At 46.0% G+C, this 26,772-nt stretch overlaps 1 protein-coding gene across 1 annotated transcript in view; it reads left to right on the forward strand.

Annotated features, from left to right (window-relative positions):
- Nucleotides 1-26,772, forward strand: part of Hunk (hormonally up-regulated Neu-associated kinase) — a 109,680-nt gene that overhangs the window by 34,638 nt on the left and 48,270 nt on the right. The window contains exons 2-3 of the mRNA XM_028756366.1: nucleotides 11,728-12,020; nucleotides 23,865-23,920. Of these exons, the coding sequence (XP_028612199.1) occupies nucleotides 11,728-12,020; nucleotides 23,865-23,920 (349 nt within the window). The remainder of the gene's footprint in view (nucleotides 1-11,727; nucleotides 12,021-23,864; nucleotides 23,921-26,772) is intronic.

A 26,772-nucleotide genomic window follows, 5' to 3' on the forward strand; every position in this document is an offset into this window, starting at 1 on the left:
GCAGGGTGTGTTTCCAGGGTGATTTGCCCAATAACTTAGAGCCAGAGTGGAGTATGTACAGAGTAACCCGGGGAAAGTAGCTTCCGAACTCCACAGGGTGGGCGTGGGAGGGCTTCCCAGCCCTGCACTGCCTGATTATTTTTTTTCCCCTTAAAATAGAGTCGAGACTTTTGCTTTTGCCCAGTGCCAGGTATGGCAGCTGTCAGGGAGATCTGTTCTAATGAGCTCTGTGGTTTCATCTGGGGAAGGACGGTTTTGTCCCCCACTCATTTTTAATACTGGGAGAGAAGACACTTATTCCTCTCATTTACAAAGAGATGAATTTTAGCTTGCAGCCGTAGTGGGGGAAGGCCAGCAGGGAGCCAGGGGGTCAGGAACAGTTGTGTTCAGCTACATAAACAGCAGCAATTAGTGGGTCCCTGTAAAAGACAGTCATGCGTGTTTGCTGTCTGGCATCTCTTTCTCTGGGAATCTGAACAACACTGAAATTAATTATGAAGGCGGCAAAGGATATTTTCTGCTTCCTGTTAAATAATTCCCATCCACATAGGGGCACGTTCCAGTTGGATGGGTGTACACACAGGTTCTGGGGAAGAAGGCATGAAGCCAATTCATTTTTCAAAACTTCCCACTGGGTCATGTTATTCATGCCAGTGTTCAGCCCTCTTCCACTGAATTCTGGCTGGGGCTGGAAAGGCAGAGCCCCAAGTCCCTTGTCACTTTCCTTTTCTGGCTTCTTTAGTGGGTGGGAGAGCTTCTCTTTTGCTGATTTCATGCTGCGTGGTCACCCAGATTCTATTGTGTGTAATGAAGTTTACAAGGGCGCTGCTATCAACTTGTTGGTTTACTTAGGGTTCATAAGAGGCCTGGGATGGGCAGGGTAAACAACCCTGGACTTTGCTTTCTCATGGTCCAGGCCTTTGCATGGTCTAGGCGCAGAGGTTTGGTTTCTCTTGAGGCCTCCCATTGTCCTGCAGATGGCTGTCTCCTTGCGGTGTCCTTACATGGCCTCCTTTTGCCTGTCCTGACAAGGGTGACAATGTTGTAGAGACATCAGTGCCCCTCCCCCTTTTGGTGATCAGATGATTTCTACAATGGTTTCCTCCACACTAGCATCTCCCCAGGAGTCTTATTCTGAGAAAGGGAAAAATCTGCAAGCATGAGCCAGCCTGAGGTGAAGCTTGTCTCCCAGAAAGAGACTTCATGCATCTGACTTCTTATCAGACCTCAGCTTCTTATCAGCTCAAGGTGAGACCTTGAGCTGAGACAGGGATGGCCCAGGGGTAGGTGGGACACCCCTTGACCAGGACAGCTTTGCTAGGCATGTCTCTTGGTTGGTTTGTATTTAAACCTAGCCCTTGGTCAGGACCTCCCAGATGCGCATGGCGGTCACTGGAACTCTTTATTTCTTCCCCTTTCTAATGTGGTCGAATTGAATCAATCTCTTTTCTGTGCTCTTTATGGTTCCATTGGCCTACTGAGGATGCTGGGCTAGCTTGTTAGGGGCTACCACGATCCAGGCTGTGACACTAACTAACATTACCTGTGCACATGACCAGTGTCTCCCTCTTATGAACTTATTGGCCCTCTCAGATTGAAGAGTCATTCTTTCAACCTTAATTTCCCATTGTAATGTACTTCCCTCAAATACAGTCACACTGGAGACTCAGCCCATACATTACTCAAGGGACAGGTTCAACCGAAATGAGTTCAAGTTTCCAGGATTTCTTCCCTTTAACCAAGTACATTTGGATTCATCCATCCATCCACCCACCCATCCATCCACCCATCCATCCACCCATCCATCCATCCATCCATCCATCCATCCATCCATCCATCCCTTCACTTGAGTGCCTTCTGTGTGTGGCAGGATACTAAGAATGTGGCAGGGAAGGAAGGGGCTACCTTCTTTCCTAGGCTTGTGTGGCTCTCAGGGAGCCTGTCTGCAGTTGAGTTCCAATGGCTTGCAGAGGTGATAAGTGTCCTGGAGGGTAGGAGGATAGGACCAAGGTGGGAGGTGGTGAGGCCACAGGTGGTCTCCCTAAGAGGAAACACTTGCTCCAAGTCTCCTGAGATTTGGGAGTGAGCATCTGGTCAAGGCCTCTGGAGCAGTCTTCCTGTGTAGCCTGAGAAACAGCAGGAGTCAGTCAGTATGGCAGCTGGAGGAGGCAAGGACAGATAGAAGTGGTGGGGTGGGGCTCTGCCGGCAACAGTAGAATGTTGGGTCTTATTGGAGAAGTGGGAAGTCTGCATTCACATGGACCTGGTGCTTTTGAGAAGGTAGCAGGCATCTCAGATATGTCTGGGGCCATAGAAGGATTACTTGACTGAGATCCATCCATCCATTCATCCATTCATCCATCCATCCATCCATCCATCCATCCATCCATCCACTCACTAATCCAGAGTTAACTGTTGAGGAAGGAGGGACTTTGGAGGGCACAAGGGGACAGGATGGGAACAATAGGGTCTCTCTGGCATGGGGAGATTCCTGGAGCTCCTATGTTAATGCCAGTGATGTGAATTTTCAGCCTCAACTCTCTCTCAACTATGCTTTCAGAAGATGGCTGGGTCCACACTTGAACTTGGCAGTGGTCTCAAGTCTCTCTGGTAACAGTCATCCAGAGCTGATCTGTTCCCGTGTACCCATTTTCTAGGATGAACATTTAGCCTAAGTAAATGGCTGCTGTCGTGTTGGGGGTAGACCCACAGAACACACACTTAATTGGGAAAGGGCTGAGGTGAGATCATTTGTCCATCCTTCCTCTTTTTTCTCTTTACACCTCTAGTTGAGAGCATGTTTATTAAGCCCCTATTCTATTACTGACATAGCTGGGCACTGGGCACATGAGGAGTGGTGCTAGGTACAGGTTCTAGAAGTAAGTTCTAGGGAAAGGGTGAGTTCTGAAGAAGGGTGAGAGGGCTCAAATAGAATTGACCCCAGAGCCTGGAAGGGGTAGAGGTGAGAATATAGTGTACCTTAAAGGAGGTATCTCTATCCAAGTCCAGTGATTTATGGGGGGAAGTAGACCTGATTAAGTGGTCATGGGTGTTTTGAGTGAGTACATGGAGTACATGTTAAGTGAGTAAGCTACAAGGATGGAATTTTCCAGTCTTCAGTTTACCTACCCACTATCCATCCATTTATCCACCCATCCATTCATTCATCTATCTGTCTGCTCGCCTGCCCATCCATCCATCCATCTGCCCATTCATCCATCCACCCACTCATCTGCCCATCTATCTACCCATCCACTATCCATCCATCCATCCATCCGTCCATCCATCCATCCATCCATTCATCTGCCCATCCATCCATCCATTTGCTCACCCATCCATCTATCTATCTGCCCATCCATCCATCTACCCACAAACACCTTTTTTCAACCCACAGCATCCCTTCATCCATGCTCACATTCCATTCTTCCCTCATTCTTAGTTCTTGCTGACCCTAAGGACTTTACTAAGTGCTAGAAGGCCAAACACAATTTCTGCCTCTTTCTGTGAGTGTATGAGGGGGTATTTCAGTCCCTCTCCCTCTTTCCCCATCCCTCCTCCACCTCTCTCTGTGTGTGGCTTGGAAGTGTTGGGAGGAGAGCGTAACCTGAGTCTGAGAGTGGAGTGGGAGTTGGGAGTGAAGTGTGTGTGGGAGGAATTTCCAGGCCAGGGTGAGCGGGGACCAGAGCCAGAGATGAGGATATGATCAGGGCAATATGACCCAGGTCAGTGTGGTGGCGAGGGGTGGAGGGAGGGAGACTTAGGAGGTGGAGCTGGTAGGCCTTGATGATTAATTAGGGATGGAGAGTTAGGGATGGGAGGGAGAGTGGAGAGAGAAATGGAGGAGGCTGCCAGTTGGAACAGCCTGTGGATATGTGGAAGATACACACAGAGGTGACAGACAGTGAATGGCCTTTGGATGATGCACACACAGATTGCTGCAAGCACATTATAGCTCAAGTGACGCAGACCAGTGCTCAGTCACAGTGTGTGGATCACTAGACCCAGGACAGCAGAGGAGGGGGACACATACCTCTCTTAGGTGAGAAAAGTGACCTGGTCCAGAGACGCGAGGCTCTGGTGGGAGGAGAAGCAGGAGGTGCTGAGCCTGGGGGAAGAGGATGTAGGGTCTGAGAGAATTGGGATCCTGGATTAGGTCCCTAATGGTACTAGGGACTTGAGGGGTTTGGATTGCAAGGGCTTCCTGCCTCCTGTCTTTTTATCTTCTCTTGCATAAAACACAAAAGCTGTGACAGGAATCTGGCAAATGTGCCGTCAAGGGCTCATTTATCTCCAGCATCCTAGACTCAGGCATTGTAATTCCTTCTCCATGATTCAAATCATCAAGGAAGGCTTGAGAGACCCAAGCCACCGAGTGGTACAGTCCAAAGTTCTGAAGTCTTGTGGCCAGCTTGGATTCTGATTGTTGCCAGTGCTGAACCTGTGTTGCCTGTAACAAGCAAGCTGAGGACAGCAGAGGGGCTCTGAGAACTGCCTCTGTCTTGGTGACTGAGCCCCATGCCCTTGTTCTTACTGTGGGAAACCCTGTAGTGATATATTTGGCGGCCCATTTGTCTGCTTGAGCTCCATAATGGTATCCCATAGACTATAGCTTAAGTAACACACATTTATTTTCTTGTGGTTCTAGAAGGTTAAGATTGGAAGTGCTGACAGGTTTCACCTCAGGCCTGTCTTTCTCTTTGCAGTGTCCTCTTCTGGCCTTTTCTGTACTTAACAAAGAAAGAGGCAAAACTTGACCTTCTGTTCTGTTTTCCTATGACCGGCAGCTCTGGGTTAGCATCCAGCCCCTGAGCCTGGGCTTTATTTTTCATCTCCTCTTTCAAAGCCCTGTCTCCAGATATAGTCACGCTGAAGTTAAGGCCTCAACTTACACATTTAAGGAAGGACAATTTATTTTATACGAGTTAGTAATTTCAAAGCATTGCAAATAATCTGAATCTCTCCCTACACACAAGCTTGAGAAGCCGTGAGTCAGTTATGGTGTGTAGTTGTTACCTGGAAGAGTATCCAGTGAGCTTTAATGCCGAATGCCTGTTCATTAAAGCACAGAATATTAATTTCAGTTTAGCAGATAATATCCATTAAGAAACCAAAATGCTCTGAACAGAAGCTTTTTGGGGGCTCATTTCCACATTCAAAAGAAATCTAGTTGCTAGGGCCTCTATTCCCTGAGCAGTTAGACCCTTTATACATTACAACAGTGCTTTGAAGGCAGGACTCCAGGAAACCCAGCCTTCACTGTGAAATGCGTAAAAATGTGTGTACGCTTCTTGTGATGTTGAAAGGAGTCTATTTTTCTTTCAGCCACACAGAAGACTCATTTAATACCCGAGTTTCTTATTTAAGGAGTTAGTACATCATTCTGGATCTGACTTCAGAAGGATGAGTTTTAGGGACTGTCTAGAATCTAGGAGAAAGAGATGACTTGAAAATGCTATTAACTCTGGTTCTGTGTAGACAGTCTCAACCAAGTCAATATTTAAAGACGAGAGATTAGGCTGTAAGACTCTGCCCTGGGACTGAGAAGCAATACCATTTTGGGGAATTCAAAACACCTGGAGGAGGCTCGTGATTCTTGTCTGTGGGCTGCAACTGTGGGTGGAGGCAATGTGTGTTGTTCCATTGGCTGACTGGAGCCAAATGAGTTCTCAGTCTCTACAGGCCGAGCCATCGGAAGGAACGGGGTGGTGATAATGACATAATGTACTGAGTACTCACAAGGTACAAGGCACAGTACTAAGTGCTCTGTGCACTGAGGGACCACCTGGCTTAGGGAGCTGTGGACTCATGTGACACTGTACCATTTTATTTCTAATATATTATTCCCCTTAAAATATATGACAGAGTCATTGGGGTTCCTTTCTGTCACAGGTCCCTTTCCTCCTGGATAACCCACGAGAGTCCTTTCCTTCTGTCTTGTCCTGGAGAGCCACAGGGCCATTCCATGTAAGGCAAAGCCTTCTTGTGTTCCTTTAGGTCTTTCTATTTTAATTAGTTAATTAATTAGTTAATTAATTAATTTTATTAATCTCAAGGGACTTCTATTCTTCGTAGTGAGCTTATCCCATTATTTAAATGAGATTCTGGCTGTCTTGGGTCAGCTCTGGGTTTGTTTGGACAGGGAAAGAGGAAGGGCAGTGGGGAGTTATAGTCTTGTGAGCCACACACACTTTCTCATGAGTGCAGAAGCTGGTAGCCAACCTGCTTTCAGCCACTGTGCATTAGACCAGTACACGGCTCTGCCACTCAGCATGCTGGAAACATGGGGCGATCTTTGAAAATAGATTCTTTTTTTTCATTTTTACAATTGTATTTTCTGTGTATGGGTGTGTGTTCTGCAGATATGCCTGTGCACCATGTGCGTGCCTGGTGCCTGCAGAGACCAGAAGAAAGTGTCCTATCCCCTGGGGCTGGAGTAGCCCCAAGTGGGTTTGTAAGCTACCATGTGGGTGCCAAGAATCAAAGCTGGAGCCTCTGGAAGGACAGCCAGGGCTTTAAATCACAGAAACACCTCTCTAGACCTAAAGTAGACACTTTTGTAAAAATTCTCAGAGCCTTTGCAACTCAGATCTTTGCTTTCAATGACAGCAGAGAACTGGTTCTCTTGATAGTCTCAGGGAGACATGTGGGTCTAGATTGTCCCCTGTCCGACTTTCTTCATACTTCCCAACATGGGAGAACTAAAAACCACACACACACACACACACACACACACACACGCACGCACGCACAGGCACGCACACAATTGGGAGTTCCTACATAGCATTGTCAAGGCGCTGACCCTTGGTGGCTTTGTAGCAATAGTCTCGGACACTGGTGTCCTCTCTCCCATGGTGCCAAAACTGCTTATTTTAAAGTTTTTTGGTGACATGTTTTTTCTCTAAAACTCTCTTGTCTAACAGATTCCTTCTTCAGGCAGAGACTCATGTCCACATTGGCTTTTACCCGGATGGAAGGGGTGTTATTATACACATTTTGCTGCAGAGTCCCTCTGATTTCCATCCTAGGAATTCCATCCATTCCCCAGGCCTCCCGGTGTTGATCACTGATTGAGTTTCCCTTGATCCCCGTTCAGTTCCCACTTCAGTTGTTGTACACGCAGTTGATTAAATAGTTCTGTGTAATCAGAATGTCGTCCCATGTTTAAGTGTTATCACTGTGGAGACAAAATGGAAACGAGACTGCCTTAGTGAAGATGGAGAGGGAGCTAACTAGGCAGCCCTCTCTCCCTGAGGTAGCTTTAACCCTTCAGATGTTCTCACAGGGCAGCTGGGCAGCTAGAACTTGGGAAATAAGACATCATATGCTGGTGACGTACCATGTTAGTTTCCTGGGTTGCTGTGACAAATTACTACCGACTTGGCTTGAAACAACAGGAAATTATTCTCCAGTATCTGAGATCCAAAGTCCAAAGTCAACTGCAACGATTCTAAATCAAAAAGACAATGGGACCACGTTCCCTCCCAGAACCTTTGGGGAGGGCTTGACTTTGTTCCGCTCTTTGGTGGCTGTACTAATCGTGATCTCCTTGTTCACGTAGCTGCCTTCTTCTTCAGATCTTTTTCATCCTCTAAGGTCACCTGCGATGGTCTTTAGGACTCACTCAATTGATGCAAGGAAACCTTCCCATCTCAAGACCCTGTCATCATGTCCATAAAGACCCCTGTCTTAATTAGACCACATTTACAGGTTCCAGGGCTTGGGATAGGAACCAGTCTTTGCCACTCCAGTTTCCACACTGTTATCACGACCTCTGTGAGACAGCTCAAGGTCAGGGCTGAGGTGATGAGGGGAAGGCCTGCAGTGCTTCCTGCAGTGAGTCTTCTGAGGTGCTCCCTGCTGTGAGTCATACCATTTCCTTTCATTCCCCTTCCTTCCAAGGAGTCGAGAGAGCTAGAGATAGTTAGGAAATGCAGACATTCTTTGGCTGGTTCAGTTTAGGATTATTTGACAAAGTTGATCTGCATTCAATGACAAGTATACTTGCATTCATTTGGGTCATTTCCTGAGCTGTGCAGTACCCTTTCTGGTCAGTGCTGGTGAGTGTGACAGCCATTTTGACATTATGCTGTACTCCCAAGCTGGGAGTTGGGGGTGGGGGTGGAGATATATTAGGACATGCTGTGTATTTTCTACATAGAGTTTTCAGGCTACCTTGGGTTTACCAGGACATTGATCCAGTGATACAAAGAGGGGCCTGTGATGGTGTTAGCTGTCAACTGAACAGAATCCAGTCACCGGAGAGACTGGCCTCTGACCTTGCCTGTGGGGGATCGTATGAGCTGTCGAGGTTGCTGGGATTGCAGGAAGGGAATGGAGTGAGATGGGTTCAGATAGAAGGCGGCCTTGCTTATGGCTGTCAAGGAGGATGGTCATGGAGGCAGAAACATACTCTTAAAAGCTTGTATCAAGTAAAGATTCTCCCTCTCCATTCCCTGGGAAGTTATTAGTGCCTTGTGGCTGCTTTAACAAAGTCTCACAGTTCTGGGCGCCAACAGTCTGATATCAAAGCACCAGCAAAGCTTTCTGCCTCTCCGGCGGCCCCTCTGTTCCTCTCTCCTGGTTTCTAGCAGTTGCTCGTGTCCCTTGGCTTGTGGCCCATCTCTCGAACACCCACCCCCTTCAGTCCTTCAGTCCTCTCTCCTGAGGCGTGCTCCAGTTTCCCTCTGCCTCCACTGCAAAAGAACACTTCCTAGGGTGTGTAGGCCACTCTGGCACCTCAGGTTAATCTCCTCATATCCCTTAACCATGTCTACAGAGTTCAAAAATAAAATCATGTTGATATGATTCAGGGATTAGCACTTAATGTCTTTGGATGGTCATTATTCAGGCCAGGATAAGCGTTAATGAGTGAAATGAATTATCTCAGCAGTAACTGTGTGCTGGTGGTTTTTTTTTTGTTTTTTGTTTTTTTAAAAGTCATATTTTTGCTAGCTTTTTAAACTACCTTTTATTTGCGGTACTTTTAAGACTTCATTGCCAAACGTTTTAAAATAGACAGACTCCAGCCAGAGGTGGCACTTGGCTGTGGCTTTTCAGCATCCTCTCATCCCCCAAAAGATAGATCCATCTATGTAATAGACATACATATATGTACATGCATATACGAGTGTGTGTAAGGGTGCACATGTATGTATGGGTGCTCATATATGTGTGCACATCTGCATGGACATCAGCTGTCATTCTTTAGATCTTATCCGCTTTGGTTTTTGAGACCAGGTCTCTTAGTTGCCTGGAACTTGTCAAGTAGGCAAACCTGACTAGCCAGAGGGCCCTAGGGACCCATCTGTCTCTCTGCTTCCTCGTTGATGGAATTACAAGCATGCACCACCGTGCTTGGCTCTCCTACCCCACCCCCAAGGAGATTGAACCCAGGTCCTCAATTTACAAGGCAAATGCTTTACTGATTAATTCATTTCTCCAGTCCCAGAACACACACACACACACACACACACACACACACACGAGTCAAGAAGAAGTACACTTGATAAAGCTGTGATCTTAATATCTAGCATGAGTGTCAGGAGAACCATAGCCAGGATGTAACGTCAGCTCCAGTGGTCTGGAAGCCCTGGCCTTGGAGGTACGAATGGAACAGGAAGTTGACCTGCTGTGAGGTAAGAGATGAGCAAGCCTCCTTCAGGGTGTGTTCCTCTTGCCGATTGCCCCATGGCCCTTGGTTTGTTCTTCACAGCTCTGGAGGAAGGGTATGGAATTTCCTATTAGGAGGAAGCCGTTTCTCAGGAAGCCATACCAGACTCAGGGTTCATAGCTAGGATCTGCTCAGTATTCTCAATGACTGGTAGCCGCTCAGCTACTACTGTTTATAATGTAGTATGAAGTGCAGCCAGATCAGGCTCTACATTAGCAATGAGCATCTTAACCTCTGACCGAGCCTCCCTGTGCTGGATGTGAAGGAGCTTTGGGTGGCTCTCTGTAGCGCTCCCTTGAGTTGGTCAGTCAGGGTTCAGGGACATAAATGACAGGGAGGGTGATTGAAGGACTTAGGATGTTGTAGACCCATCTCTGACCACACATTGGACACAGGCTGCACCCTGGGTAGCCTGGGGTAACTATGGTGCGTCTGATGAGAAAATGTGAGTGGACCCAAAAACATTTCAGCCAGGAATCAGGGCTACAGCCCCCTCCATCCGATTTCTAGGTGGAGTGTAGACTGAATTCAGGGGAGGGCCAGACAAAGGTCATGGAGTTGTAAGAACTTTAATGCCGGTAGGCCAGGCTGTGTGCTAATGATCAGAGGTTTGCTAATTTAAGTTTGTCTTTGGTTTGTGCTTTTTCTCACTTTCTTTTTATTAATAGTATCTTTGTAACTCAACAGAGATTTAATTGACAGCTACAACGTGTATGTGTTTATTGTGTGCCGTGTGGTGTTTTGATACGTGTGGATATTGTGAAATGATTCCTACCCTCGGGCTCATCATCCGTCACCCACCAAGCAGTTGCTGTGTGGTGAGTGTGTGGAAGTTCACAGTGTGTTCCCACTAACCACGGCCACCTTGATGTTTGTGAGGGCTCAGGTTTTATTTAGCAGGAACTATGTCCATAAGATACTTACTATTTGAGCCTCTCACTCAAGTGTATCTATTTGCTTATGGACTCAACCTTGCATTTATGTGTAGAGCTGCCCTGATGTGAAATTGCTCTGGGTACTAAGGAGTGATCGGGAGGCCCCTGAGTTTCTGCTGCACACAGGGGCTCCAAGCTTTATTCCAGAGTGACCTTCAGAGGTAGCAGTTCAGGGCACAAGGGAGGCAGCTTGTCAGTGAGCTGAGAGGAAGGATGGATGAAGAGATGGAGCATTGGAAGGATGAACTGGCATCCTGTGCACAGCTGACCACACAGAGGGGGACTGAGGAGGACGAGGAGGTGTGCCTCAGGACCTATAGGGGGAAGAAGTGACTCTCTGAAGGAAAAGAGAGCTGAGGGTAGTGCAGGTTTTCGTGGATAGAATCTGCCTTTCTGTCTGTCCTCCTTCCCATGTGGAACGTCTGTGGGAGGTTGATATGTGAGGCTGGATCTCAATAGAGGGGTGTTAATTCACCAGAAAGTGATTTGCCAGGACAAGGAGCCACCACTGGAGGCTGGAGACGGTCTGACCTGGATTGTGCAGGTCACAGAGCGGCAGAGCTGAGGCCAAGTGAGCTGTATCTGTGGGCGGTCTCCCTGGGTCCTCTAACTATGCCTAGAACTGAAGATGGGGGACTAGCATAGCCGGTCCTGAAGTGAGGGCCTCAGCGTCACCTGAAGGAAGGCATCTGGTCCTATGAACAGGTGGCAAAGTCTTCAGTTCCAGAAGAAATTGGTATCACATCTCTGCAGTCTTCCTGTGGAGAGCTAAGTTTGACCTGCACTCTTTGCTGACTTGTCCAGGTTCAGGTTTTCTTAAGTTAATCTTATTTTTCTTCTTTAATCAAGAACTTGAATACTTATGTTCTGGTTGGTTTGTTTGTTTTTTCATTTGATGCTAGCTGATGAACTAGTTGCTTTTATCATGGTGTTGGGAATGGAATGCACAGCCTTGCACATCTTAGGCAGGAGCTGTGCAGCTCAGTGAGTCCCAACCCCTAAGCTGCTTCAGACCCAGGTCTCCCCTGTTGCAGGGAAAGAGCTCTGTTCTGGAGACTCCCTGAGGAATGACCTTTGTCTATCTGGTGTCTGATAACAGCCGACCCTTCTGTTTGACCTTAGGTAGCCATCAAGGTCATCGATAAGAAAAGAGCCAAAAAGGACACCTATGTTACCAAAAACCTGCGTCGAGAGGGGCAGATCCAGCAGATGATCCGACACCCCAACATCACGCAGCTCCTGGACATCTTAGAGACAGAGAACAGCTACTACCTGGTCATGGAGCTCTGTCCCGGTGGCAACCTCATGCACAAGATCTACGAAAAGAAGCGGCTAGATGAAGCCGAGGCCCGCAGATACATCCGGCAACTCATCTCTGCAGTGGAGCACCTGCACCGTGCCGGGGTGGTCCACAGGTGAGAGCCAGGCATGCCGAGATCCCTGAATCTGTATTGAGCAGACAACCCTAGCAAGGCTTAACAATTGCAACTCCCTTTACAATTTCATGGTTTTGTTCTGTGAGTTGGATGGGGATTCTACATTACTTCACCCCCCTGAACTCAGTCTCTTCATCTGTGAAATGGGAGTGAAGGTACATGTCTCTCTGGTGAGACAAGAACAATAAAGGTGCTTGGTTCGAAGCAAATGCCAGGCAAGTGTTACCCTGTCCTTATCATTTCCAAAGGACGTTATCTTAGCATCAATTCCTGTTGCTGTAATAAAATGCCATGACTAAGGCAACTTAAAGGAGAAAGGCTCAAATTCTTAGGATACATTTTGTCACTACAGGGCCATCAAAGGTGGCAGGAGCTTGAAGCAGCTAATCATACTCCCTTCATAGTGGAGAGCAGAGCAGTGAGTACTTGTAGAGTAGAAGTTAGCTCACCTTCCCCACTGTTGGCATTTAGTCTAGGCTCCGCCCCACAGTTACCTGGCAACAGCTAGGTGTACACCCACACTTACACAGTGGGCTGGGTCTTCCCACTAATCAAGACACTCCCTCATTGAGATTTTACTCAGATGGTTCTAGATTGGGTCGAGTTGACAATTAAAGACAAGATGCGTTGTATGATGTGTGAACATCTCAAAGAATAAACGAAAGTATTACTTTAAAACAAATAGTAAGTGTGCAGAGCAAAATGAAGCGAAGCCACCGAACTCAAGCACCACAAGCACCGGGCCGTCACCCAGGTGCGTCACAGCTGGTGAGGTGGCGGCATTGATCGCTTCTGCTCAGCTCTGTAAAAGCTTTATTCTGTTGAGAGGACTCACCATGCAGATTGTGACACTTGACTCTAAAATGAGGGTTATTTCCTGGAAACCTAACAAACCTTGTGAATAGTACTGAAGCTCGAGCTTGCTTATGCCAGCTCGTTCTTTTTGGGGAGGGAGGTGGAAGTGAAGTGAATGGAGATTCATAGTAGCGTCACTGTTGCTAATGCACAAGTCTTTGCACAAAAATAGACTCAAATTAGATTCCCACTTCCCTTTTCTCTTCAAGAGAATACTGAGTGCTTGTTGCCCCAGCAGAGTACCCAAGATCGGTTCTCAGCACCTATATATATTGGGTGTCTCACCTTGCCTGCAACCTCAGCTCCAGAGGACCTGGTGCCCTCTACGGCCTCTATAAACATGGAGCTCACACACATGTCCTCTGAGTCGTCTCCCACACATATTTGCAATTAAACATAAACAAAGATTTTTTAACATAAAAAAATCTTAACAAAGAGTGCTGGGTGTGGTGCCACATAGAAGGCAGAGGCAAATAGATCTCTGGGAATTTGAGGCCAGCTTGGTTCACACTCTGAGTTCCAGGTCAGCCACGAATATATAGTGAGACCTTGTCTCAAAAAGAAAAACAAAAATACCAACAAAAAAACCCAAAACAAAACAACAAAAAATAGATAGAGAACCTCTCTAATAAATGTCTTGGTGTTTTTTTTTTATTTTTATGAAATTGTAAGCAATTACTATGTTGTTGAGAAAAATGGAAAATCATTTAATTCATTTTAAAAAGCAAAATCAAGACATAAAATGTGTATGTATACATTTTTACATGCACACGTATGCCTTTCAATGCATGTTTAGAACACTGTAAAACTGAGATGTAAAGTTCACAATATAAAATACACAATTTACTTCTATTAAGTGTATTCAGAGTCCTGCAATGATCCCCACAACCATTTTAGATTCATTCTTTTTCCTCACCAAGCAGCCTTGTTCCTATGACAGCCATTTGGCTTTCTTCCCTCCTACCACCTCTTGCTATTTATCCGCTGCCTGCCCTTGTGGATTTGCCTGTTCTAGATATTTCACAGCAATGGAGATATAAAATACATGGTCTTTGTTGTTGGCGTCTTATGCAGCATAGCTTTTCAGATTCTTCCATGTTAGAGCTTCTATTAGTTTTGTCTTCCTCTTCTCAGGTAAGTAATATTCCAGTGTATGGATATACCACAGTCTATTATTCTGCTAATGGGCATTTCTGTTGCTCCACTTTGGGGACATTGTGAATAATGCTCTGACAAGTCTTCTTAGTGGAGTTTTCTGTGGCCATGTGTTTCCGTGTCTGCTGTTCCTGGAGAATTCTTCTATACCAGGAGTTAGTGGGTCAAGTGTCACCCCTTTGCAGAAACATGTATTTTCTTAACATTCATCTTGAATGCCACCTCTTATGTTTCTGAAAGTCATTCCTTTCTGACCAGTGAAGGACTTTATAAAATTTATAAAGGAATTTATAGAGTTTACTTAATAAACTCTAGAGCTTCCACTTCCCAGGTTCACTGGGCAGTGTCTTCCCAGTGAGATCGGCACCTTGGGATGCCCTGCTATGTCCTGTCTGAACCCAGGGTTACAGCAAGGATGTCCTATTGCTTAAGGCTTTTCTGGGCAGGCTAGGGTTCACCACTGTCCAGTCCTATCACCCCCTGCTGAGGTGAGAATCCACTCTCTACAGTTAGCCTTAGTCACACACTGTCAGATAGCCATTCGTTGTTAGAACTCTTTAGGTCAGTAAGGAAGGGAATTCGTAAGTTTGCAGTGTGTGACAGTTTTGGCATGTGTGTCCTGCTGTGTCATCTCCTAGCTGTATAAGGAAATGTGGTTGGAAGGGTGCCTGGCTCCTTCTTTGATTGACAGAGGCAGAGACATCCTGACTGAATCAGCCTGGATTACAGACTCAGTGGGTCACTGAAGAAAATATAACCAGGGACCGTAAGCGGCGGAGTGTTCTATGGGACTTGGTGTTTTTTCCCAGGGTTCCATGCTATCAAAAATAAGACAAGTGACAAGTGACAAGCTTCTCAGGATCAGAGGACAACAAAAGAAGCTCCTGCAAGTCCTGTGAAGTGAACATGGGTCTCCCCCGCCCCCGCAGGAAATTCTCAACAGCCCCTCTAAAGCAATTTTAACAAAATCCAATCCCTCAGTGCAATTACTGTCAGAATGTCAAAGGAAGGAATTTAATAATGTTTTGATAGCAGAGACAGGATGCTTTTTTTAAAAAAAACCTCTCATCTGTAGCTTTCTCCTTCTTCCTCTCTCTCCTTGGAAATAGCTTTATAATCCAATACTGGTGAGGGCTCCTATCTTTTAAAGTTAGGAAAGAGAGAGCAGAAAGATAGACAAGTGTAGCTAGCTTTTTTCTTTGGAAGTCATGGTGTGTGTGTGTGTGTGTGTAAAAGCATGTACATGTGTTTGACAGCATGTGCATGTGTTTGTGTGTGTGAGGGAGCATGTACATGTGTTTGTGAGTATGTATAAGCATGTGTGAGCCTTTGTGTACATGTGTACAGGCCAGAGATTGACATTGGGTCTTTTTTTCAGTTGCTTTTCCATCTTATTTTTGACACAGCCTCTCATTCAGCCTTGAATTTACTGATGAGGTTAGACTGTCCAGCCTTCTGCTTCTTCTTCCACAGTGTCGTGGTAATTACAAGTGTCCACTTCTGTGCCTGGCTTTTATGTGGGTAAACTCGGATCCTGAACTCGGATCCTCATGCATGTTATCAAGCATGCTAGTAACTAAGCTATTTCCTCAGGCCCCTGGAAGTCATGTTAGAATGTGTCACCCTACATGGATGTGGGGGATGGGTTGTTGAGACAATCATTAAAATATTTCTTATCCTATATTCACAGGTGGCCTTTATTCAAATGGCTTGCCTTTCAAAATCTCCACAGAACCGACTTTTAATGTTTCTTTGTTTAGGGACCATCGGCATATTTTTGTCTGTCACTTCATTGGTCCCCCCTTTTACCCTAGTGGTGGAGGATTCTCTTTTTCATGTGCTTGTGGAGGAGTCAAGTTCATAAATTATTCTGAGGTTAGAGTTTTCAAACGAATGAGAGAAGTTAGCACTTCAGAGAAGGCTTGGAGTCTCTGGTGGAAAGACTTGTGAGCGAATAGATTGAACCATGCATAAGCATCGGAAGGGACGCCGCTGGCGGTGCAGATACCGGGCTCTTGGTTCTTGTGTGCCGGATGCTATAAGCTCTCAGAGTTCTGAAGATTCAGACTGGGTCCTCATATTGTGATTCACCTGCTGAGACATTGCCCAGCCCCCAGCTTGTTTTCTTCTAAAAATGCTATCCCAGCAGGATGCCACCATCAGACACAGAGCTTGACTCTTAACTTGAACCCTCAAGAACACTGTGAGACTCATCTGGTCATTCAAAGTAACAGATTCCGATCAAAGTCTATAGACAGAGCATTCCAGAGTGGTATCATCCCGGCTGGCTGTCCCTAAGCAGGAAGAGACAAGCCGCAGGCCTGCAGGACCAGAAGAAAGGGTTCCATGATCAAAGGAGAGCTGCAGCCCATGCTTAGACAAGTGTTAGCACCTCCCTGCCCAGGGACTTGACCCTCCTCATTCATCAACAGTGGGAGAGGTGTCCTCCCCACTCCCACCCCCCCCCCAACTGAGGGGGAAGGCAGTGGGAAAGAGAGACCCTTTGTTCTCTGGTGGTTGACAAGAGGCAGGCACCACCTGGGCAGGTTGCGTAAATCCTTTTAACTTTTAGGAGTTGTTTCTCAGCAGAGGAAAAGGATAGGCAGGTGAGAGGTGGATTTCTGTCTGCTCCCATGCAGGAACTGCAGGGGATCCCAGGGCCTTCTGTGGGGAGCAAACGTCTGTCTGCCGCTACTGGCTAGAGCAGAGGTTGTGTGTGTAGTTGGATTTGAAAAACAGAGTCACAAATGGTCGGTCTTGTTACCACTGTAGTCCATGCCCTCTGTGGATTGACATGTACGCTCAGCAGCCTGGATTCAGATTGTCCAGACCACCTCTGTCCGTACTGTCCAGACCACCTCTGTCTGTAAGTACTGTCCACTGCTTAGAGCCTACGGTAGGCTAGGGGTCAGACTTCCTGTGTCTTCGCCAGTCTGCTCTATAAAGATATTGGATCAGCCACTGTGTGTGATGAGTGTGGGATTCTGTCAGTTGACCTGTATCACATGTTACACACACACGCGCACACACACACACAGTCATCGATCCTGTCCACATGTACATGTGTGCATGTGATCATTCACACTTGTATACTAGGACACACATGTATGTGTATGCATGCATGTATGTGTACTCCATGTATGCTTGTTTTCTTCCACGAGCATGCATAGATAATGCTGTCATATGTGAGTGTGTGTGTGCACTTACTCATGCCCACAAGCACACATGCATGCTCGTATCTACACCCGCTCCCGCTCCCGTGTGTCCCCCTGTTCCATGGGATCCATGTAACTGTCCACATCCAATCAGTACCCAGATGTCTATGACGACAGGCGTCCTCTCTGGCTCTCTCTGACGTCACACTTCTCTGTCCAGGAAGGCAATAGCTGGGATCCCTTATAGCTTAGTCTCCCCAAATTCAAGATGACTATCTTTTCCAAAAACACCCAGGAAAGTTTGGGTGGGTGGAAAAGAACCTTGGGGTGAGCTTTTTGGTTAGGGATGATTTAGTCTTTGGTAAGGGCCTAGAACAAGGCGCCTGTTGGCAGGTGAGGCTTCCTGTGAGTCTGCTGTGCGTCTCTGTGAACCCCACCAAACACTTACTTCAGCATGAGGCGTGGCCTCTGGCTGTTTCTCCCTGGAGCTGACCAATCGGCAGAGAGGATCCAGGGGCCTTTTGTTCTCCTATGTCCTGCCTCTGTTTGGAGGCCTCGACAAAAGGCAGCTCCATTTTGTGTTACTGCTCTTCCTTGTTCTGAAGACTCTGCTGCCCTCCAGCTGGGTCTTTCCTTTTAAACGGTTTCATAGGTATATGCAGTGTGTGAAGGTCAAATCAGGGTAATTAGCACACATCATTTCAGACATCATTTCCTTGTGGGGAGAAGATTCCAAAGCCGGTCTTGTAGCTGTTTTTCAGTCCACACTAGATTGTTGTCAGCTGAAGCCACCCTGCCAGGATGCACCCGTATCACTGACCCTCTCAGTCCTCCTCCAGCAACCCTTCCCAGATTCTAGTACCCACTGTTCTGCCTCCTACTTAGAGGAAGCCTCTTCTGCATCATCCACAAATGGCTGGGAATGTACAGTATTTCTCTTCCTGTGTTTGGCTTATTTCACTTAACACACTCCTCTTGGTTACAAAGCCAAAGGAAAAATAATGAGCAGTCAGTGACCCGTACTGCCTAGTTGTCCATCAAAGGTGACAGACAGAACAATGTGGCACATACCCAACGGCACTCTATTTGACAGACATTTGTGCCAACATGACTGAGTCTGAGGACACATTCATCAAAATAAGCCTTCCTCCTCTTTGAAGCCCTGTAGCCCAGAAAAAGTGACCTCCATGAACTAGCCCTGGGCTTCAGGCTCACCTGTCATGAAGAAGTGAACCTGTTTATGTTTTATTACTGTTGTAAAGTGGAAGGAAGGTCTCCCTCATGCCCCATCCTGTTAAAAAAGTGATGAATCCAGTCAAGGACCACTAACATGTAACGACGCCTTCCTTCACCAGTCTGCTATTGGAGCCCTCTTCCCATGGGGTAAATCTGGCATATAATACGGCCAGGCATTCTACTCTTGTGATGGACCTAGACAAGGTGCCAGCTTGCATTGGGCCATAGAAGTCTGATGGAGCTGGTTTTTCTGGACAATGGCAGTAATTTTTAAAAGGTGTATTGTAACACCAATGCAAAAAAAAGCCTTATGAATAAATTTACCCTCCTTATTTGCTGCTCAAGAATATGCCTTGATTTTGTGATTTCTCTGGATCATTTGTGGCCTCTTTGGTTATGGCTGAGCAGCTGGGCAATATTTGAGTGGCCCATTGTTCAGAACAGACTTGGATAATTATGTCAGGTAATGAAGGCTGTGCCTCAGTGAACACCTGAGGGAGGCCTAGCGTGTTCTTAACACAAAAGCATAAAGACTACTTTGAAAAGATTATCGACTTAGTTTGTAGAAAAATTTCACAGAAACTCCATGGTCTCCTTTCCCCTTCCCCTTCCCCTTCCCCCCCCTCCTCCTCCCTTCCCTCCTTTCCATGCTCTGTCTACTTACAGATCTCAGATACCCATGGCACCCTTGTTTTAGTTGGGGAACTCATATGCAGACATCAGCATTAACCAAAGGCTATAGCTGACATTAGGGTTCATTGCAGCATACATTTCTGTGCCCCTGGGAGATCTGTGCCGTCCTGGTCACAGCAGAACAGCTCCACAAAGAACCATGTGACCACCAGCCAATCCCTCACATCCGTCTTCCAGATACTCCAGTCTCCGATATGAAATGACCTATCTAGTGTTTGCAAAGAACCCTTGGACGTCTCTAGATTACTTATAATAATAGCTAAACCAATGCAAACACCATGTTGATGTTACCCTACCCTGTCTCCGGCAAGGAAAGGGTCTGTGTACTCCCTCGCAAGACATCGTTCTCCCCCTCCTTATATTTTGGGTGTAAGCCTGGAGATCTTGTGAATAGAGGGGACTTACAGTAGCCAGGTAAAAACATTTGAACACTGGACATTAAGTCAGGGGTGGTAGTATGTGCTCATAATCCCACCCTTGGGTAGCTGAGGCAGGAGCATTGCCAGAAGTTTAAGGTTAGACTGACTGAACTACATAGCAAGATACCTTCTTACCCCCACTCCAGTTCATCTCAAGAAAAAAAAGCCTTCCCCCAAATTTGGACTTGGGTATTTGTCTCAAGAGTCTTCAGGGAAGCAGTCTTCTTTCAAAGCAGGCGGTAGGAATAATGTCCAGAAAGGGTTAATAATGCTTTTGCCACCTTGGCAATCAAGATCACTCAGCACAGAAGGACTTCACCTCCCTGCCTCTGGCCTGGGGACATCCTGGTAGTGAAACTGGCACCACTGGAATCCTCTAGAACAAGGGTATAATCTGGATGGACAGCCTAGCTAACTCGGCCTGTTTCTGCCCAAGTCTCCTGGGGACAGGAGTTGGTCACTAGGCAGAGTACTGAGTGGAAAGAAAATGAGCTGATTTTGTTCTCTGTTTACTGAATAATTATATTTTAGACCCCTCTAGGCTTTATTAACTTTCCCTGGGTTTTGTATTTGTTTTGTTTCTTTTCCTTTGTAGTGTTTCTTTTTTTGCGCTACCCTAATTGTTGCCGTTTCTTCTCTAGGCATTCACCGCCCCAGAGTTACTGGCCTCCGTTTATTATTTGTAGCAATTACTTTCTTTTTACCTTGACTCTTTAAGCTGTTTTTCTGCACAGTATTTGTTCTGAACATTTTTTCCCCCTTTAATGTCCGACTGTGACTTCCATTAGGCAAGGAGGCTTAATTCCACTTGAAGCAAACTGTGGCTTTGCCTTAGACTGAAATAGCTCCGCGACCGTGTAGTCTGTCCTCACTGAATCCCACTTTGGGCTGTTTCGTACACTGTTGTGTGTTTGCCTGCCACTTGGAATTACCGTAAATGCTTGAGTAAAAGTTAGACGTATGTAAAGTCTCAGTTATCCCCAGGAAAATCTCTTATCACAGGGGCACAGTGGAAGCCATGATGTTTTCCTCAACCAAGCTGTAGTGACAGAGGACATAGGAGACTCAAGAGTCAGGGATGACTCCGGGGCTCTAGGAATCTGGTAGAGAGGGAGATAAAGATGGGGAACAGGACATTCACCACAGCTTCAAGAAGAACGGCTTCCAGTTGTGAGGGCTTGAGAGACAACATCGAAAAGGACCCTTTGGGTGGTTGATTTATGGACGTTTTAAGTAGGTGCTTATGGATTAGGGTTTCAAGCCAGCATCAACCTACACAGGTGCTAGCCTGTGGTGTGCTCAGTGGCAAGAGCTTCCCAGAGAGTTCGGGAGTTCCATTGTAAATGTCTTCTTCAGGAAGCTACCATATTGATCCAGGGAACTCCTGATTCTTTCTTGACAAATGGTAGTGAAACTGTTTCATGAAATGTGAGGTGTGTGTGTAATAATTCTAAAGTTAGGGTTGGCTGTGGTAGCATACACTTTTACTCCCAGAACTTGGAAAGCAGAGGCAGACAGATCTCTGAGTTTTAGGCCAGACTGGTCTACACAGGGAGTCCTCAGCCAGCCAGAACTACACAGTGGATTGTGTAAACATTTTAGTGTATCGTCTTTTGTTCTTGTGGTATTGGGATTGCTTGAATCTGAGGCTTCATGCAACTTTAGGGTCTGATGTGATATTGCAACTTCAAAGCTAAATAGTAGCCAGAGTGACGTGGTAGTTCCATCCCGTTCCTGAAAATTCACATATATGTCTTCTAAAGTCCTGACTCAAAGGGGCTGGATCCACCAGTGGGAATGTGGGTGGGGCTGCATTACACTTAGAGTGACTTCCTATTTGGATATGTGTGATGCCGTTTAAAAGCAGTTTCAAGTGGACTGTGCATTGTTCTGCTCAAGCTGAAGATATACTATGTTTCTCCCCAGCTGTATATGCATTCAGAGGATAGTTTATATAGTATATATGCATATATATATATGTATATATGTATGTATATATGTATATATGTATAAATATATACACACATATACATACATACACACACGGGTATGTATATATACATATACATAAACATAGATATTTGTTTTTTCCTCTCTACCTGGATGTTAACACACCCTTAATCCACATATCAGGCCCCAGGGCTCCCCATAGCCTCCTGGTTTTGAGTCCATGGGACATTTTTTTCTCCATTTGACTCCTTGATTTTTCCCATTCTGAAATCCACCCTCAGATGTTCTAAAGAAGCTATCTTCTAGTTCCTTCTGCCCAGTCCTGCTGCAGATGGCTGTCCTCCTTGGGGAGCCTGTGCACACCGATTTGATTTGATTTTTTTTTCTCCAGTTTTTCTGCCTGGTTCCTGGATAGTCTCATATCTTTCTCGAACTTCATCTCTTTCTCATACTGAGTTGAGAATTGGTCGCTGGCAGCCCAGATCTTGACTCAAGCTTGGCTGCACAGTGTTGTTATTGTTGTTTTCCAATCAAGCTTGTTACTAGCGTTGAAAAATTGTGACTGAATGGAGACTTCTGGCTTTTCTTGCAAATGAACAGGCTGGCAGCACTGGTAAGCAACTGTCTCCTCTCGTTGGGACATCACTGCCCTGTTTGATTATGTTCATCTATTTACAGACATCAGGGTAAGATCTCAGCTGCTATTTTTGTTTCATTATTAGATTGTCAAGTTCCCCATATTAAAACTTCTGATTTCTCTATTACAAGGTAGGGAAATTAAATCAGGGTCAGTCCTAGCAGACAATATATAAACGTGTGTGCATATGTACATTTATGGGGAAGCATTGTTAAAAATAAGTTTTAAAATTCTATGTGTATGAGCATTTTGCCTGCACACACTCACCAAGCATTAGGAGGCCAGGAGAAGGTGTCAGAGCTCTTAGAACTGGAGTCAGGGATAGTTGTGAGCCAACACGTGGGTGCTGAGAACTGACCCTGGCTCCTCTGTGGGAGCAGCAAGTGCTCATAACTGCTGAGCCATCTCTCCAGCCCCTAGAGATGCATTCTCAGCATTCAGTATATGCTGGAGTTGATAGTCCATCCTGAGATCCCAGAATTCATGTGTTGACTGAGATGGGTTTGAAATGGCTCCCACACATACCTTCATACAAATGTAGATTCTGCCTCTGAAACCCAGGCAGTTCTCTTTGGTCTCATTTTGTTGCTGTTTTGGTTAGTTTGGTTGTTTGGTTGTGGTGTGTTGTTGTTGTTGTTGTTGTTATTTGTGGCGCTGGGGATCGTTCGGGGCGCTATGCACATTAGGCAGCTGCTGCAGCTCCAGATGATCTTTTTGGTAATCTAGCTTCTCTCTGTGTTAGTTACTGACTCACCTACAGTGTGCAAGGATTCGATGGTGCAACGGAGAGCACGGCAGGCCTGTTCCCTACAGGAGCCTACAGTCAGCTAGCACAGCGCTCAAGTGTCCCGCTTGGATGGATGGCTCTACTTGCTCTTGGTCTCCACTGTCAATGAGTGACATCACCTACTGTCAGAGGAACTCCCCATTCCATCTGCAAACTCAATTCCCTTTCTTCCTGTCAGGTTAACATGCAGGCACGACCCCAGGGATTGGATGCCAACATCTGTGGAATCCATTATCCCACCTGTGATAACATCTGCCTGCTAAATAGATGAAAACATTATCGTCTGCCAACGTGCCGTGACAGTTCCTCTGAAAGAGAGGCCCACAGAGGCTGTGGAAAGGATTAATTAAATCTGCATTCAGTTTTTATTGATTTTATTTTATACTTATTTTATTGGTGTGAGGCAGGGCGGGGTGGACTGTAGCACACATGTGAAGGTCAGAAGACAGCTTACAGGAGTTGGTCCGACCTCTCCTTCCACCATGTGGGTATTGGGGAATTGAACTCAGGTAGTCAGGATTGGCTGCAAGTATCTTTATCTGTTCAGCCCTCTTGCCTTATTTTGTTTAAGCACTTCCTCAGATCCACTGATGACAGGGATTGCTGCTGTTGACACTGTCACAGACCCCGGCCTTTCTATTCTTTGATACTCGGGCAGCACCTGTATGGAATGCTGTATGCCACTTTTCATTTCTTCTGTCATTTATGTTTAACTTTCAGATGTTAAGTCCACTCTTAGAGACTGCTCTCCGTCTTCCCTGTCCTCGCTGTACTCTGTATATCCTGCCCTATGAACGTTTACTCAGTGACTAGGTTTCAGCAGAAGGGTTTGCGGTGGGTTAGAAGGAGCTGTGAGAATGTTCACTCCATGTCAGGAGCGAGATAATGCTCTGCTCTTTTAAATGCTTGTCTGAAATGTGGTTTTGTTTATTTCAGAGACTTGAAGATAGAGAATTTGCTGCTAGATGAAGACAATAATATCAAGCTGATTGGTATGACTTTTTTTTTAAACCAAGATTACCTGTTAAATGTTGTGTTGTCAATTATTAACTTTGAAAGTTGCCCGTGATCTATGTCTAATCCTAAAACGAGACTTGTCTATATTATCCCTGTACTTCTAATGTTTAGTTATAGTTTTGATCATGAAAATTAATTTTTAAAGCAATTTAATAATTTATTTAAATAATAAGTTGAAATAAGATAAAAATAAGATAAAAATAGTGTCATTGGATTGTGGAATGAGTTTTATATTTCTCAGTAAATATTTGTTGGTCACATCTCGTTGGATTTTTAATGACTTCTGTGTGTGTGTGTGTGTGTGTGTGTACGCATGTGTGCATATGTGTGTGGATGTGGGCATGGAAGGCGGAGGTCAGTATTGGGATGTCTTCCTCAGTCATTTTCCCATGGAGGCATTTCCTCAACTGAAGCTTCTTTCTCTGTGATAACTCCAGCTTATGTCAAGTTGACACAAAACCAGCCAGTACAGGCTGTGTGGCCAGGGAGCACCAGGGAGCACCAGGGAGCACCAGGGAACACCAGAGTACCAGGGAGCATCTAGGAGCCCATGCTCCATCATGACCAGCTGTTTACTTGGGTGCTGGGAATCCAAACTTAGGTCTTCACGGCAAACACTAACTGAGCCATCCTCTGAGCTCCTCAAACTGTGACTTCAATTCAAATGGTTCTTACTGACAGACCCTCCTTTCTGTGTCCCTCCCTCCTTCCCCCCTCTTTCCCTCCCTCCCTCCCTAGATATTTTTGTTTTTAAGTATATGCATGTTGCCTGCATGTATATCTATCCATCATATTTGTGCCTAGTGCCCATGGGGGCCTTAAGAGGGCATTGGACCCCTGGAACTGAAGTTACAGATGGTTGTGAGCCACCATATGGGTTCTGAGAATTGAACCCAAGATGGTTGTGAGCCACCATATGGGTTCTGGGAATTGAACCCAAGTCCTCTGCAAGAGCAGTTGGTGCTCTTAACTCCTGACACTCCTTAACTTTGTAGACATTTTTTTTTTTAAATATGAATTAACAAGAAAATGTATCACTACTACTAGAAATAGTTTGGCTCAGAAATGTCACCCGAATCTTACTCCACTTTTCTGTGTATCTCAGAAAGCCTCAAACAAGGAAAAAGTGAGGCCTGCCTTCCCTTTTTTAAAATATAATCTTACCCAAATGTAGTGGTTGATGGGGGTGTGGGGGCTGTGGAGAGAGGGGCCTGGAGAGGGGTGGTTAGAATCCAGATTCACTAAAGGAAGGTGGCAAGGTTATTAGAGGTTGTGATTGGTCCCTAATTCAGGATCCTAAGTAAATTTCCCATGGCTGTTCTGGAAGAACTGGGTTATTTTTGCTGCTGCTGCTGCTGCTGCTGGTGGTGGTGGTGGTGGTGGTGGTGGTGGTGGTGGTGTGTGTGTGTGTGTATGTGTGTGTGTGTGTGTGCTCTTGGCTGTCAATTTCACCGTGCCCCAGCCTCGAAGCAGCCAGCACCACATCTCCATTTTCTTTCTTTTCCGACTTCAAATGCAAGTAATTTCCTCTGCCTAGATGGTTTGACAAGACCTATTGGCATCTTGAATCTAACTCAGTTCCCTGTAAAGGATAGACTGCAGGGACTCCAGCCCATTTTCCCGGGACATTCGGTGTCTTGACAGCTGTTGATGGATTTACCCATTAGTGGAAAATTAACAGTTATGAGGAAACCAATCTTCCCCACCCTAAAAAGGCCCTTCAAGGACCCTATTTTTAGCAGATTCTTAGAGCAGACCAATGATTTTCTTTTTGTTAAATTGCTTCACTATTGCACCATGGCTGTCCTGAGAGACAGACACAGCAGTGAACAGAGGCCCTGCTGAAAGGCCTGCAGGATATCTTTCTAGTCCAGCTCTCTGGAGTCTCTAGCCTTTAACAAAAGTGGCCCCTGGAGGGTAAGGGGTAGAGGGAAGGCCATCCCACCTATTCATGGCTAATGTATGATTTGTCTTTGGAAAACTTAGAGGTGACAGTGTCACTTGCCTTAACAGCAGAGATTCTGAGAGGACAAGCTTGGCAAGGGTGTCACAGTAACAGGCTGAAGAGTTCTTTCCATCTTGTAGACGAGGCCACCGAGGCATGCAAAGCGCTCCTCCGCCTGTGGAGAGTTTCCAGGCCCTGTCAGGCCACTGTCCACTCTTTCTTTCCCTCACTCTCTGCCTTGCCGCCTTTTCTCTCTTTCTGTCAAGTGGTAGCCCTAGATAACCACTTGAAAAACAGTCCTGTTGTACAAGCAAAGCTGCTACAAAAGACAGGCCTCTCTCTGTATTGATGAGGGCCTTCCTCAGAAGAACTCGTCATGGTTACGATAGGCCAGCAATCTCCCAAAGGCTGCATGCACTTCGCTGAGGTCCACTCACTGAAATAGCAGGTGCCAGAGATTGTCTGAAAAAGCTTTCTGAAACATATGAAGCCAGTCTGAAGAGACTGCATACCTGAGCTAGTGCCTGGAATTCTCATTTCAGGAAGTGTGATAGTGGCTTTTTAGACCAGGAACGGTTGGTTCCATTCACCTTCCTTGGGTTCTCACCTCTTGGCTGATAACCATGGAGTCACCAAGTATTTCAAGTCTTCAAGACTGTAAAACAGACAAAGTACAACTAGTTGCTCAGACCAAATTTGCCTATGAGGTTTTCTAGCAGTGGGCAGTGGTCTTGACTATCGTTTGGAAGATCCTGCCCTACCCCCGTTTGTGGCTAAAGTAAAGGAAATGATGTATAGAAAGCATTAACGAGGCACAGAGAACCTGATTGGTTGCAGATAAGAGCGGCCTTCCATGGGCGTGGCTTCAACAGCTGACCGCTG

The sequence above is a fragment of the Grammomys surdaster genome, unplaced genomic scaffold (assembly GCF_004785775.1).
Source record: "Grammomys surdaster isolate TR1022 unplaced genomic scaffold, NIH_TR_1.0 126118, whole genome shotgun sequence".
Lineage (NCBI taxonomy): Eukaryota > Metazoa > Chordata > Mammalia > Rodentia > Muridae > Grammomys > Grammomys surdaster.